Source organism: Boleophthalmus pectinirostris, unplaced genomic scaffold, assembly GCF_026225935.1.
Source record: "Boleophthalmus pectinirostris isolate CB_2022bp ecotype Guang Dong unplaced genomic scaffold, ASM2622593v1 HiC_scaffold_7, whole genome shotgun sequence".
Taxonomy (NCBI): Eukaryota; Metazoa; Chordata; class Actinopteri; order Gobiiformes; family Gobiidae; genus Boleophthalmus; species Boleophthalmus pectinirostris.
The window spans coordinates 24,269,974-24,285,495 of NW_026571473.1; the positions used below are offsets into that span (position 1 = coordinate 24,269,974).

The following is a 15,522-nucleotide window of genomic DNA, read 5'->3' on the forward strand; positions in this document are numbered from 1 at the left end:
CTATCTCCGTGGAGACAAGCAGGCTCCACCAGAAAAGTTCACATAGTGCACCTTGATTCTGTTACGTACTGTTGTTTCTGGCACTAATAAAGCATTTTAATTTGATCATATTTCTGTTTGTTTTGCTGACAGAAACTACTCAGATAGAAAACCCGCGCACACAATGGCGGCAGGAGCAGGAGCGCATGCTGAAGGAGTACCTGGTGGTGGCCCAGGAGGCGCTAGAGGCCAAGAAGGAGATGTACCAGATCAAGCAGCAGCGACTGGAGCTGGCTCAGCAGGAGATGCTTCTCTTCAGGGAGCTCTCAGAGGACAACCGCTCACTCACCAGCAGTAAGACCTTCTCACATCTCAAGACCTTAGTCAAGTTCATAACTGCGGCTCATATACTCAATATTTAAAGCACCACTACAGGAAATAGAAAACACTATTTTGTCTTTACTGGATTAGTTTTACTCAACATAGAGAAAGATTGGTGTAATTTAAAATGAATTAGACTAAACTTGTTGTTAGCTAGTTAACTATTTAGGCACTGGCACAGCTGGTTACTGCTTATCCTAAGGTAGATAGATAGTTTATATTACCTAAGTGGATGAGTGAACCGGACCCATAGCTAAAATTTGTCTATTGACATTAATTGCAATTTTGTTATGATTGTAAATCACTGTTTCCAAAAAATTATCAATTTTTTGATAGTACATTTAGTTTCTTAAATGTTACCATGAGGTTCAACTGCTTTTGAAAGGAATTAAGACTGAGGTGTTGATATCTGGACAAATAATGATCTGGTTTTCATTCTAAATGTTGTATAACTTTTTACAATAAATATACATATGATGATTACATGACATAATAACTTTGTAAAGACTCACGTCACATCAAAGAAGCCGTCTAAATCCACTTACTGACCTCCAATGACCCTAAACGTCTGTATTTTTTACTTCAAAATCCCTGAACAATGGTTGTGTCCCCCCGAGGAACTGCTGGTGTCAGATCTAAAGAAAATCCCCCCAAATCCTCAAAGAACTGTCCAGTCTGTGTCCAGCTCCACCCAGGTCCCTCCAGGTCCTTGCAGGTCCCTCCAGGTCCCTCCAGGTCCCTCCAGGTCCCTCCAGGTCCCTTCAGGTCCCTTCACCTCCCCTCACCTCCCCTCACCTGTTCCACACAGACACGGGGTCCAGAGGCTTTGAAAACACGAGACCTCTTCACCTTTGAACTAAGACTGCAATGAATGTAGAACTATAGTTATAGTGATACCAGGAGATCTGCATCGAAAGAAGTTTAATAATAATAACGGAGGACTGACATTTTACATATTCACATATTTAGCAGTGATTTATTTCCATGAGTCTTACTTGAAATATATATTTTAGTATTTTGGTTTAGAATTTAGTTTGGTCCAATGTCAATATATCCATATTATCTTTACAAATAGTATTGTTACAGTATTCCACATTTCAGACTAAAGCAGGACAAAAGAATTTACTTAATTCACAATAATTTCACTTATTTGGTCACAAATCCTGGACAATAATTACAGCAGTGTAAATTTCTTTTGTTGATATTCAAAAACAATACATTATATCTTGACATCCATAGTAAAAATGACAAATATCATATAGTCATTGCATAGTTAAATTTTCATATTGTTTCAGCTAAATACTGTATGTTTTCTTCTGCTCACAGCTCACTCCAGCTCCTCGTCGAATGCGAAATACGACCCTGACCAAATCAAAGTGGAAGTGGCTTGTAGACGCGAGCGGGTAAGTCATTATGAGGCAGAACAATGGGCTTTGGTGAGGGGCCGAGTGGAGCGGAGCAGGGGCCCGGGTGTGGCCCCTACAGGATACTGTGGCTCTGTCCTGGGACCCCGTGAGGATGAGGTCATCAGCAGAGGGTCAGGCAGAGGCTATAGTGACTAACACAGCGCCAACTGGGACATGCTTGTGGGGTACCGCACTCATCCAAGGACTCCTCTGATTGGCCATTTTCTGATTGTAGTATGTGATGATGTTACACTCTCAGATGAGGGCACGAGTAATATAAATGGTATTTTGATATATCCAAAAGGTAAATCAGTACATGCTGATCCTTAGCCTTATTATAAATCTATATTTATTCAGCCACACCAGCATCTGCATTCAATTAAACAGAATATTGCGATGTCACCTGATCCACAGGTGAACTGGTCATTTTAGTAGTTTCAATGTTTCAATGGTACAGTAGTAGTAGTAGTAGTAGTAGTAGTAGTAGTAGCTGATGGCTTCCATTTTGTTTTTAAATTTTTTTTTACCTAACCACCTACATTCCTTGCTAAACTCGGACTAAACCAGGTCAAAAGGCTTGCAACTGATATCATTGTGCAATCACATAGTGTTTATTTTCTTTTTAACTAAAACCTCAGACATGGATAGATAACCCCTAGTGCGTGACATGACAAAAATGCACGATTCAGCCTTGTGTAGGTTTGATCTGTTAAAGCTTGTAGGAGGGACCTGTCAGCCCTCTCAGTTCATATGGGGAGGATGGTACATGATACACGATGTAACATTGTTTGGATATACAATGTCACACATCGAGAAGACTTAGCTGATGGAAGCAAGTAACAAATGTGTGGCAAACATCCTGAAACTTGTACATGATCCAATAGTCTTAAACCTGAAACAAAACCATTTGTACAAATTATATCATAAAACGTTTATTATTATTATACTTGTGTATTTTTAACATGGCTGAATATGACCAGTACTGTCATTTTATATATTTTAAGTATTAAAATTAAATACTACAGTACAACACCAATTTGTCTCATTTTCACTTGCTTATTAACAACAAAAAATAATAGCAATCTTCTTTGTTTCTGCTGTGAGTGATTGGTCAATATGTTTAGTGCATGTATTAAATCCTGAAGTTTAGCTTAATTTGTAGTCTGTCTGAGTGGTTGTGCATGTCCTTGTTCACTCTTGCCCCCTCCAAACCTCCATACATTCCAGCGTACTGTGAATAATGATGACTCAGCTCTGCACAGAGAGGAGTCCATTGTAACCCTGTGCTCTGTGTCCCGGCAGCTGTCCCGACTGAAGCACGAGCTGGCCCAGGTGAAGCAGGAGCTGCAGTTTAAGGAGATGGGAGTGGAGACGCTGCAGGAGTGAGTGTCCCAGGACCACCCTTCCTCTCTGGGCCCGTCCTCTCCGCTTAGCCCCCTGCTCCAACCCACACCTTTTCCTATTCCACTTCCTATTTAATCATTCTTTTGTTTCAGCACTTTTACTTTACATAATCCAGGGTAACACTGCATGGGGCTGGATAGTATAACAAAAAAAACCTAAATGAGACATTATTTTCAATACTGCAACAATAGCACATTTATCAAGGTCTTTTTTAAATTATGAAAATGAGGAATTGAGGAATACAGTCTTGGGAAACATATCCTATTTTGAAGAAAGACAGTACTTTATTATTTATTTACTTAATAGAGGCAGTGCATATTAACGGACACTTGTAATTACAATAATATATAACAAATTATGTTAGTAATTTAAGATTATGGTGCTAATTTAATGGATTTTAATCAAAATTATTACACATTATTCTGTATAATTTTCTCTGTTAGTAGTTGAACTATAGCTCTAAAACAGTGTATTTTTTGAAACTTTACTCAGGGACTTCAGTCTTAAATAGAAGCTCCTCCTCTTGAAGGGAAAAAGTCACATCTGAGAGAGAGGAGGGGGGCTCCTCCTCAGGATGCACCAGTGGAGCCTAGGCCCAACAGGAAACCACTCTGACCGGGACGGGGGCGGCGGGGGAGGGAGGGGAAAGAGAGGGGGGGTACTTTAAAAACACGCCGATATCGCCCCGCATTCCTCTGCACTTCCTGAGGCCTGGCAGAGCCTTATCTCAGAGATAATATACAACTCGAGTGATTCCCAGAATAGACAGAAGCGCTGCTCGGAGGTGGCAGCATCCTCCTGGAGTGTGTGTGTGTGTGCCGTTGTCCCATGGGTGCGTGGGTGCCTTTGTTTTACCTCTGTATGCGTCCCATTGTTTTGGGGTGAGTTCTGTCCCGATCAACACTGACCCCGAGGCTGTTTGTTCAGATCTGTGCCCTCGTCAGCAGTTTGTCTAATTGTTCTGCGCAACACGTCTCATCTGATAAAGAGCCACTTACATCGTCACTGCCCAAAACCTCTTCCTTCTGGGCCAAAAGTTTATCTGTTCAGCCATAAGAATAAAGACAATTATTATATTCAAGCAGTTTTAAAATATTTCTATTCTATTGTTTTTCCTCTAAATTTCAGTAAATTCTTATGCTAAATTTATCTGGAAAAGTCTACCACCAACGTTACTCAAAGTTTATCTGTCAGATCCGTGTTAAGACATAAGTGCAGAATCAATTATTGTAATGTAGTATAAAAATGGTCAAAGATTATAAAATCCAACAAAAGATTTCAAATGCCTTATCTAGTTTGAATAAATACCGGTCTGGACACTCTGGCTTCTCCAGCACAATCACAATAACACATTTATATAGACAGGCTAGAGGAAGTGCCTTGCCCAAGGACACAATAGCAAAAAAACAGACAGCACTGGATCTAATAGAAATTGAAGGTATAATGTACATTTATGAGGACATTATTTGGCATCAAAGCTTAACAAATCTACATATATTTGCCCACTTTCAAAATGAGCTGTTTGTTGTATTATTTTATAAAAATGCTAATATTAGCAGAGGTGGTAAATGGCATTTTGGGTGTGGGCTGAGCCCAGCAGGCATAGAGGGGTGGGCACAACATTTCCTTTTTTTTTCTAAACTTAAACTGCAGGTCTAGTGGTGGGGCGGGGGACAAAGGAGGACTTGTTTTGGGAGGAAGAGGTCAGTCTGAATGAACAGTACCTGGTGTTGAAGGCTTTTTGGGAGGAGAGAGAGAGAGAGGGAGGGGCAGTAACTAACTTCATAGTTTTTATATGACACAACAGAAAAAAACAAAATAATATTAAACATCAATAGCACAGATTTCAGTGTCAAAGATGAAGACTAGTGACCACAGGCTAAAAGTAGAACATGACTCGTCATTCCCGCATACTTTGACTTTTAATCACTGGGGATTATTGTTTTGTCAGCATGTTCAAAAGCCCCATATTATCTTCTTACACTGTGCTGTATTGTTTTCAAATACTTACATCTTACAATAACTTTATGAAATGTACAACATAACCATTGTAGTTGTTTTTTTAGAGGAACTCTAAAACTCTAAAACTTGAGTGGTTTAGAGGTACATACATTCTTCAGCAATTCTTAGAATAAAACAACAGTGTTTTTTAGTTAAATTGACTGTAAAATATGTTTCATGTATTGTATTGTTAACAGTTTTTAAATAACAATGAAGTAAGCACAATATGTAATGTGCACTTGCAGTTATGCCACATAAGCTTTTCTGTCTAATACTAAATATAAATAAATCTATTTTCCTGTCGATATTGTCACTCCACATACATATTTACCAAAACCATTCCATCATAATTCAGCACATTTATAAATAACTATTTGTTGTCCCCAGAATTGACAGGAAGATGTCGAGCAGTCAGACCAACTACAAACTGGACGAGGCTCAGGCCATATTCAATGAACTGCGCAGCATCAAGAAGGCCATCAGCTCCGGCGAGAAGGAGAGGCAGGACCTCATACAGGTGACACACGGCACAGGCTATGGTCCCAGTGTGGGGAGTGAGGAAATGGTGTATGCAATTATAAACTATTACAAATGGTCAAATATCAAATATCATATATCATTCTTTACTTTGTCATAATGTGTAATATTGTGAAGTGCTATATAAAACTAATAGGTTCTACTTTATAATAACTACACCTTACTTAGCCTTAATAGAGCCTGAATAAAGACTTACAGATTATCTTTAAGAACAATGATTCAGGCTGACTAACTATTTAATTATGATAGGATTAAGATGTTTGGGCATTCATTAAGTAGTTACTAAACCTAGATCATTCTAATTGTTCATTGTGTACTATATCTTTGTTCATGCTTTATTAAAGCTAATTAAAGCATTCATAAGCTCTCATAAAGTGATATACTGACTCTTGCATTATTGTTATGTCTTTGTGGGAAGAGAGGACAGTTAGCTCATTGTGTCTTACCACTATTGTGTGACTAAACTAGAGGGAGATATTGTCCACATTTGCAGACATCTGAATCACCGCCACATTTTTAAGTTTAATACAAAGCACCTTCTCTTTTAATTGTAACAAGACTGTGATGCATTTATCTTTCACAACAAACTATATTTTTGCTCAACCTGTAATGTAAGTATGTAGTACAATGATTAATAATTCAGTTCTCCTTTGTTATCATTGTCAGGCTGCTGCAGATTTAATTGGATTAACCTTCATGACAATAATATGTTCACCAACAGCAAAATGCATTTGAACTATACTTACTTATTGTCTTTTAACATAAAGAATATGAATATTACGCTGAAAATGTTGTTGAATAGAATGAAGGATAATGCTACGTGTGAGAAGATGTTGGGGAGGGTAAATGCAAGGGAGGACGAGGTGACTGAACAATGAGACAGCTGATTAAGTTGTTGTGTCAGTTCTGTTAAAACCCCACTGCGTAATCTTAAAGCCAAACACTTGACTAAAATAAAAGTATGTTTTTTTTTGTTTTTGTTTTTGTTTTTTTTAATGCTCAAAAACAAAAAACAAAACATGCATCCTTACTGTGAGCACAAACTTAATTCTTATTTGGCCTGGAGGATAGTTTCTTCCTTCTTTCCACTGAACTGTTGTCCCTTTGGCTATAGTATTTCACAATGTGGCATAAATTGTATTTTATCTCCATGGAGCCAGATTTGACTTATCCAAAAATATCCAAAATGTAAATTCACAAATGTTGATTGTGGTATTTTCAATTTTTATTTAAACCCAAGAACTCACTGTATTACATGTGTTTTAACAATATTATTTTAGCTGCCCATATCTGTACTCATTACTATAGAATACTGTGATGTAGTCTGAAACCCTGCAATGGTTTTAACTTTTTGCATGCAGTTGTATTACGGTGTGACATTACTGTATGCCACACACTGTTTTTGTTTTTCTTATTTTTAGTTTCTTATTTTGTTTTGTATGAAAACATGAGTACATATTTCATTTATATAAAAAATAATAATGCAAATGTAATGTTATACCTTCCATTTACCAAAAACATGTTTATTTCAGAGCCTGGCGAAGCTGACGGTGAACTTCCAGAGCAGCCTGTCGATCGGGGACTCAAGTGGAGATGTGAACCATAGCGGGAGCTCTGACTATGTGCTGCAGCAATACTGTGACACGGGCTGCCAGACTGAGCCACTGGGGGAGGTAACACTGAATAACTGACAAAATATATTATATTTAAAAACTAAATCGCATTTAAAAACAATTCTTATTGACAAAATGGTCTTTCAGAAAACCTTTAAATCAACCAAAACTGAAAATAAGCAAAACAAGTGACAAAAAATGCAAACTGAATTACATCCCGTATATGAAAGATATTTATTGTGATATTTCTACAGAAATGTACAATCCACTATTAATGCTTGTAATGTGTCTTATGTTTCTAGTATGGCTCCCAAGACTCTGCCCATTTGGTAGATAAGGTGAAACTGAACTGGCAGTATGAGGAGGCCAAGAAAAAGTATGTTTGTTATTTTGTTATTTATCTGTGCAGTACTGACACACTCTTCCCCCCTCCTCCTCCCGTCTGTGAGCTCAGGCCGGGACCAGCCCTTTGATAGTATTTTTGCTAGTTGCTGGTGCAGGAATGAGCTGGGTGGTCACATTCTTCTGACTGTGAGCCGCCTTTGTGTGAGCACCCACACCCTCCACTCCACAAGGTGCTCCATACACACCGCTCTGTGCAGTTAAATATAGGGACAGAATAAATTATACTGTAAAGACCAGCTTACATGAAGGCCCTTTCAGAACTTGTATATTGACGCGGTAGCCAAATTATTGTCATTCTAAATATTGCTGTCATTTACACACTACATGTACATTCTTAGTAACACTGAATTATGGCTAGTAGACAAGTTAAAAGGTCGTTAAAGGTCAGTCCTTGTTGGCAAATCTGACAAATACATGCCCACTACACATGGAGATAGAACACCTCTTCATTCTTTTTTATTTCATGGTTTTATGTTGTAATTTAACCCTAAACCAGTATATACACCTGTTATCAACTGGTTTATGTCAGCCTCATACACAACTAATTGTAAATTGTATTATTGCATCGTCTTTCTATTAAAACTAGCATGACTTTTGTATTGAGTTATTGCATTAACAATTGTGCATTTAATATATGGACAACTTTTGATAAAGACCTTCGCAGGGTTAACACAAGGACATTAAAGATAGCATTTATGATGGACAGGAGCAATATCTTTTCAGTGTTGCTGTTGAGTTATTGTTTATTTCAAGAGTAAACATCAATACAAAATAAACACAAAGAACAGGGATTTAAAATAGACAAAATAAACAAGTCAGCTCATTGTCTTACGCATTTATTCAAATAACAACAGTGTAAGTGTCGAGTCTCGTGCATATAGGTGTATTTTTTTGGCAGTTACACTGTTTAAAGAGTTAGAAATATTAAACAATTATACGCACATAATAAAATTAATAAATAATTAGTTTTAGTCCATCTTGTAGTTGTGGATGCAGCAGTGCCAGCCATGACATCAGGAGGGGAGGGGGGTCTGTGGAAACTCAAATGCTCGGTCCCTGAGTCACTGGTCTGAGCAGTAGGACACATAAACACAGTTATTTAACACGAGCCGCTGACTTCATCTGTGTACACCTCTGTCCCCTGTACAGCTGCAGGTACTAATTCAGCTCGAAATTCTGTCATTACATTCAAGTGCAGTTGAAGCGCTGTTGGTCTCACATGAATATAAATATAACTTAACAATTAGTGCACTGTGATTTTTGTCAATTCATCTGAGCAATAGACCTATAAGTTTTGTGTGTGTGTATGTTGGAGCCTTTTAAATTGCCCTGTGTGAAACTGAAAAGGTGAAGTATTTCTGTACAGGTATACAGGTATTTCTATTGCACCAGTCTAAAAAGGATTCTCTTGTTTTATAAAACTAGTTAATGTTAATTTAATTGACATCCAAGGACATTTTACCCTTTGCATTGGACCCTTTTGTCATGCTACTGGGGCAGCCTGTCAGGAGAAGGGCAACCATATGACTGGGGACCCTTCTCCTGATCTTAAGCAAGGTACATGTTCAGGTACTGTCCAGTAGTAGCTTGTGAGAGGATTAGGCTATTGTGCATATTTTACATGCCAAAACATAGCAAAATGATGCTAAATTTGGTGCTCCCTTTGGTTAAACCTGTGTTCCCTGTGTTCCCTGTGTGTGGCCTCAGGGTGCAGAGTATCCAGCACCAGCTCGCACAGCTGGACAGTGAGAGCTGGAGCGGGCGCGCTGAGGCCGACAGAGACTTCCTGCAGCTGCTGAAGGAGAAGGAGGCTCTGCTGCAGGAGCTGACACTGCTCAGCAAACAGCAGCCATCCCAGGACACTCTGCTCAGCAAACAGCAGCCAGTGTCCCAGGACACTCTACTGAGACTGGAGCAGGAGCGCAGCCGCCTGGAGGACGAAGTGCAGCAGGCACACAGTTCCCAGAGCCAGGGCGCCAACCAGAGGTACAGTGGCACAATCAGACAACTCTATCTGCAGAATAAACTCTGTAGAGACTAGACCAGAAATAAACCATGACCAAACCTAGTCTCTGGTCTACATTCAGCCTCATAATTAACCCTAAAATATTAAATCTACCCCCTCTTGTGGTTGCGCATAGAGTCCTGCAGCAGGAGAAGAGAAATCTTTTGCTGAGACAGCTAGAGGAAGCAACTCGCATCACAACGTATCTGCACTCCCAACTCAAGAGGTACATGCACTCTGTGTATTTGAGTGTTGCTGTTAATGGCTCTTGTCATATTGTTGTAACACACATATTATTCCCTTTCTGTGCAGTCTGTCGGCCAGTTCACTGACAGTCTCCTCCAGCAGCAGTCGGGGCTCTCTGGCCTCGAGTCGAGGGTCTTTGGCCTCTAGTCGTGGCTCGCTCAGTTCCATCAGCTTCAGCGACATCTATGGCCTGCCCCAGTTTGAGCGCCATGAAGGGGAGCCTCTGGACCCCCACCTGCGATACCTCCTTTCCCAGGACACCGGCATGTTCCCCCCAGACCCTCTGTCCCAGAGCAAGGCCAAACGATCCCACGATACACCGCAATCCTTAGCGTCGTTGTCATCCCGCTCCTCTCTCTCCTCCCTCTCCCCTCCTAGCTCACCCATGGATACACCCTACCACTCAGCACCCCAGGACTGTCCTTTGACGCAGATGACAGAGGAATATATGGAGCAGGCAGGAAGAGGGTTGTTAGAAGAGATCAGGGCACAGTCCCAAAGTCATGCCCACTCAGCCGCTGCAATGTTGGGGTCTGATGACTCAGGACCTCAGGGAGAGGCCAAGAGTCCTGCACAGCCCACCTTCACCTCCACAGGTAACCCTCAACATATTTTGTTGAGTGTTACTTGTGTTTTGTGTTTTTACATAAGTTTGATTAATATTAACTAATATTTATTTAAACTATTAGACATCTGTAATGCTTTTTTTCATGTTGTATTTATAAAGGACCAATATTGTCACATTCTTAGTTTTAAAGTCTTCATATAACTGTTCAGGAGTGACTCTTCGGGGCAACAGTGCCAACAGAAGTGGCAGAAGAACCAGGAGGGTCTCAGCAGGGGTGTCAGAGGACGCCCTGGCCACAGACAGTGGTGTGTTTGAAGCCTGGGGCAGGAGGTAAGAAAACACGGACAAATAGTCCCCCTAGTGTTACAAATGAACATTGCAGTACAATACTTCAATATAGGCAAACATCCATTACCATTCAAGCTAAATGACTGAGGAACATTTTTTGGCCAGGGCTGAAGATGCTGAGGACGTGTCTTACATTAAAGAGCTGCAGTCTGTGAATGAGCCCACGGTGATCCAGCTCGGACTGCTGTAAGTAAACACCATGATTTAATGCAATTTATGTTTGGAATAATTTCTCAGTATATTTAAGTAAACTTCCATTTTTAAATCAATGTTGGGTCAGCCTTATTATTTGTTTTGATGTTGTTTTCTTGTGATCAGGTGGGAGTCTGCGTCTCAGTCCCTGCGGCTGCATCTGCTGCAGCTCAAGAATCTGAACAAGACTCTGGTGAAAGACGGTTATAAAGTGTGAGTATTGTTCTGATATAATAATGATAATCTATGTTAATACACGGGCTGCCTGACAAAACGACACCACCTACATTCGACTAATGAAACAAAACTACAAAACTCATATTGGTCATTAGATTATTAGTAGAGTTTCAGAAGTAACTGAAAACACAACTGTAATGTGACTAATTGTACAGATCTAGTTCAGACAAAAACTATGTTTAGAATGTGTGAGAGATGTCATTGGTTTTCATTTGTCTGTGTGTGACTTTAGGTATGTGAAGGTGCACTTGGTTCCCCTGGATGCATCTCGAGCCTGTGCGTTTTACTGCTGCACAGCGCTGGAGCCTCAGTCTAACCTGAGTTTTAATGAGGGGTTCCGGATCCCTGTCCCGCCCAATGCTTTGGCCCTGAGTGCTCTGCAGCTCTCTGTGTGCGCCCTGGGGCCACTGGCACAGGACGAGCTCCTGGTGGGTCTGCTGTCTCCTTACATATATGTGTAGTTAAATTAATTTATCTAGAACAAAATGGCAACAAGTTTGATCCTCCTTAAAGTAAAAACAGTACAGATGTTTTTAGCCAAATTTGTGGAACAAAAATGTGATTACACTATGTGCATAATTATAGCTCAGGTTGTATTTATGAGGATTCATTTTATAATTGAACAACTTCAACTATGTGTGCCCAATTACTGGGCAACTATTAATGTGCAGAATTATTACACAACTAAAAAATAACATTTTCCAGTCTCACTTGTTTATTTTCATCTGTGAGGATAGTAAACAACTCGAAATTTACAAATAAACAATCCTAACATAAAAAATTTAAATCTGTGACCAATATAGCCACCCTTGCTCTGATGTTTTCTAATGGTCATAAGACCTCCATTTATGTAGTCTGTCAGTTTCTTGATCTGTTGACTTTTTGTGCAGGAGCAACCACAGCCTCCCAGACACTGTTCGGAGAGGTGTACTGTTTTCCTACATTGTAAATCTCCCGTTTAAGAAGGGCCCACAAGGTCTCAATAGGGTTTAGGTCAGGTAAGGAAGGGGAAATGTGATTATTTTTTCATCTTTAAGGCCTTTACTGGCTAGCCCAGGGCTGGGCAAACTACGGCCCGGGGGTCGTATGTGGCCCTTTAAACCTTTCAATCCGGCCCGCGCACTATACATACATTGAGATGCGGCGTATTATGTTGGCCGCAATGCTTTATGGGAAAGTGTTCTTACAGGAGTTATTTGGACCATGAGTGAAGTAGTTGGTGGTCAAGATATAAGACTGCAATGCTTCTGTCTGAAGTTGCTAAAATTTTAATATTGAGAACATCTAGATTCAGGTGTAATTTTCAGAAATTAAATTTATTTTGAGTCTGGTTTTCTGCATTTTCGTATGTGTGTGGTTGACTGGCGAGGGCTTCGTATTCAAGCAGGTTTTTGTCAGATTTTAAAGCATTAGGCTCAGTTGTTTGTTCGCCTGTGGTGTTAAGTAGAGCGGGTCTATACACTTCTATGTGTTCTGAATCTTTCATGTAGTTTTGAGGCGCGTAGTGCAGGGATGGGCGAACTGCGGCCCTTTAAACCGATTAATCCAGCCCGCCGAACTTGAATAAATAATAATAATACACCTCGTTAATGTTCTATTTTTCCTGCATTTCCGGCGTTTACCAGTAGACGGCGCACTATACATACATTGAGGTACGGCGGCTTCTGTTTGCCGCAATGCTTTATGGGAAAGGATTCGGACCATGAATGAGGTAGAAGTGTTCAAGACATAAACCTGCACTGTTTCCGCTTTAAATCTGTGAAGAACAAAGTCATAAAATTCAAACTTACTGTATTAGAAAGTTCTGAAGGTTCGGTTAGACTACGCGTTGGCATGGTGTGTCTAAGTGCTCGGGACACATGTCTGTCTTCGGTGTGCAGTGGGGCAGACCTCATTTCACTTTTTATGAGTTCTGGAACTTACATGTCTAAAAGTTGCAGCGCGTAGTGCAGAAAACGTCCTACATGAGCGTAAATACGAGTGCAGTGGAGCCGGGCTCTGAACACGTCATGTCCCGTCTTCTGTCCGGCCCTTCAGTCAAATTTTAGAACCGTATGTGGCCCCCGAGCCAAAAAGTTTGCCCACCCCTGGGCTAGCCACACAGGAGAGTACTTGTACAGTGCATGCGATGGAGCATTGTCCTGCATAAACACCATGGTCTTCTTGGAAGATGCAGACTTTTCTCTGTACCACTGTGTGAAGAAAGTGTCTTCTAAAACTGGCAGTTGGTTTTGGAGTTCATGTTAAGTCCATCTTCAACCCAAAAAGATCCAGCAAGCTTGTTTTAATAATACCAGCCCATACCAGTTTCCCACCTCCACCTTGCTGGAGTCTGAGTCGAAGTGGAGCTTTGTGGCCATTACTGATCCAGTCACAGGACCATCCATCTGGTCCATCAAGAGTCACTCTCATCTCATCAGTCCATAAAACCTTTGAAAAATCTGTCTTTAGATATTTTAGCCCAGCCTTCTTTCAAGCTTATGTTTCAGTGGTGGGCTTGTTTCAGCCTTCCTTACCTTGGCCATATCTCTGAGCACTGAACACCTTGTATTTCTGGGCACGCTGGGTAGGTTGTAGTTGTGGAGTATGACAGTGCTGGAGGATAATGGGTTCCTGGTAGCTTCATGTTTGATTCTTATCAAATCTCTTGCAGTTAATTTGGGTCTTTTTTTTATCAGCACACTGTTGTCTATTTGCAACAAAACATTTGATGGTTCTGTGATCATGCCCCAATATCTTTTTCAATTTCCCTCTGAAAGACTTTTGATAATTTATGATTTTTCAGAGTCAGTTAAATCTTTTATTTGGCCCTTTTTGCCTGAGGAAGTTGTCTAATAATTCTGCACACCTTAATATAAGGTTTTGATCTCCTTAGGCCACAATCTCACTTGTAGACAAACACACAACTCCTGATATGGTTAAATCCAATAAGAATTCAAGTTTATACAGCTTGAAGTTGGAGAATATACATAAAGATCATGATATAGTCAAAATACCCACTTGCCTAATAATTGTGCACACAGTGTATGTCAGTTAAGAAATCACAACATGATAATGTTTGAATATTTCATTGAACAACCTCTGTGCTCCCGTAGAGAAATACATATATTTTTAATTTGAATGAGTGTACATGAATAAGTTGCAGATGTTTACTTCGTGGCAAGATTATTCCTTATCATATGTTTTTATTCTTATTTTGATTTCTTTTTTGCTAGATTGAATGTCTTCACTGTCATATTAGTTACTTGATCAGTTCATGTTGTAGAATATGATTTTGGAAAATACTTAATTGTGATTTTTTTCAGACAACTATTTAATTCACATTGCATATTTTAAATACATCCAGAATGAGAATATGTTTGAGAAAAAGACTGAAATATTTACTACTAGTCTTGAAGAGGTCCAAGGTTGGCACTCTCTCTTACTAACTGAAGGTTTAGTAAATTAAACAAAGGCAGCCTTTAAGATTTTCTCGATTTGACCATTCAGATTATGATTTTGATCATACTGCAAGCACTTTAATAGCCACTTTGTAGTATTGTTGCAGTGTAGGGTTATAGCTGTTATTGCCCCTTTCAGTGATGGTTGTGTTGTTTTGTGTGGACAGGGTAAAGCACAGGTGGGCCTGTCAGACTGTGAGAGGAGCGTGGAAATGTTGTACCACTCTCTTCAGCTGCAGATGGTGAGCTCAGAGCCCAGACCTGAAGCCAAGACCCTGCGCCGGCAGCAGGACGGTCTCGAGGAGAGGCCCAGGGTCCTGGTAAATACACACATAGCAAAAACAGTGTGAGGTTTGGGTAGGGTGACCAGATTTTCAAAAAAAAAAAAACTGGGACACTCTCGGTTTGAAGTGGTTGGTAATAATAAAATTGTGAAACGAGTGCGTAATTAAGGAAAACTGTTCTGCACTTGGCCCATTCATGACTAATATGTGACTCAGTTTAGTCACATTTATTCCGTGTATCATTCGTTCATTTATTTTTCAATATAAAACCAAAAATAACCAAATGAAAAAAACAACAATTTTCTTCATTATTTGTCTCGATTTGTTTTTTTCAGTTTTAAATTTTGTGTTTAAATTAATAATGGAAAAAACATATAATGGCCGTTTCCCGTTTCTGTGACTTAAACTGCGATGCCAGACTGAACCAGGACTGAACCAGGACTGAACCAGGACTAAACCAAGACTAAACCAGAACT

The 15,522-nt window shown here is 39.9% G+C and overlaps 1 protein-coding gene across 1 annotated transcript in view; it reads left to right on the forward strand.

Annotated features, from left to right (window-relative positions):
* The window catches only part of wwc3 (WWC family member 3), a 40,612-nt gene that overhangs the window by 19,763 nt on the left and 5,327 nt on the right, over positions 1-15,522 (forward strand). Inside the window, exons 3-16 of the mRNA XM_020918796.2 lie at positions 133-333; positions 1,687-1,763; positions 3,069-3,148; positions 5,559-5,688; positions 7,241-7,381; positions 7,624-7,697; positions 9,434-9,712; positions 9,868-9,957; positions 10,044-10,573; positions 10,755-10,875; positions 10,999-11,079; positions 11,212-11,298; positions 11,555-11,750; positions 14,930-15,082. Coding sequence (XP_020774455.2) covers positions 133-333; positions 1,687-1,763; positions 3,069-3,148; positions 5,559-5,688; positions 7,241-7,381; positions 7,624-7,697; positions 9,434-9,712; positions 9,868-9,957; positions 10,044-10,573; positions 10,755-10,875; positions 10,999-11,079; positions 11,212-11,298; positions 11,555-11,750; positions 14,930-15,082 — 2,240 coding nt within the window. The remainder of the gene's footprint in view (positions 1-132; positions 334-1,686; positions 1,764-3,068; positions 3,149-5,558; positions 5,689-7,240; positions 7,382-7,623; positions 7,698-9,433; positions 9,713-9,867; positions 9,958-10,043; positions 10,574-10,754; positions 10,876-10,998; positions 11,080-11,211; positions 11,299-11,554; positions 11,751-14,929; positions 15,083-15,522) is intronic.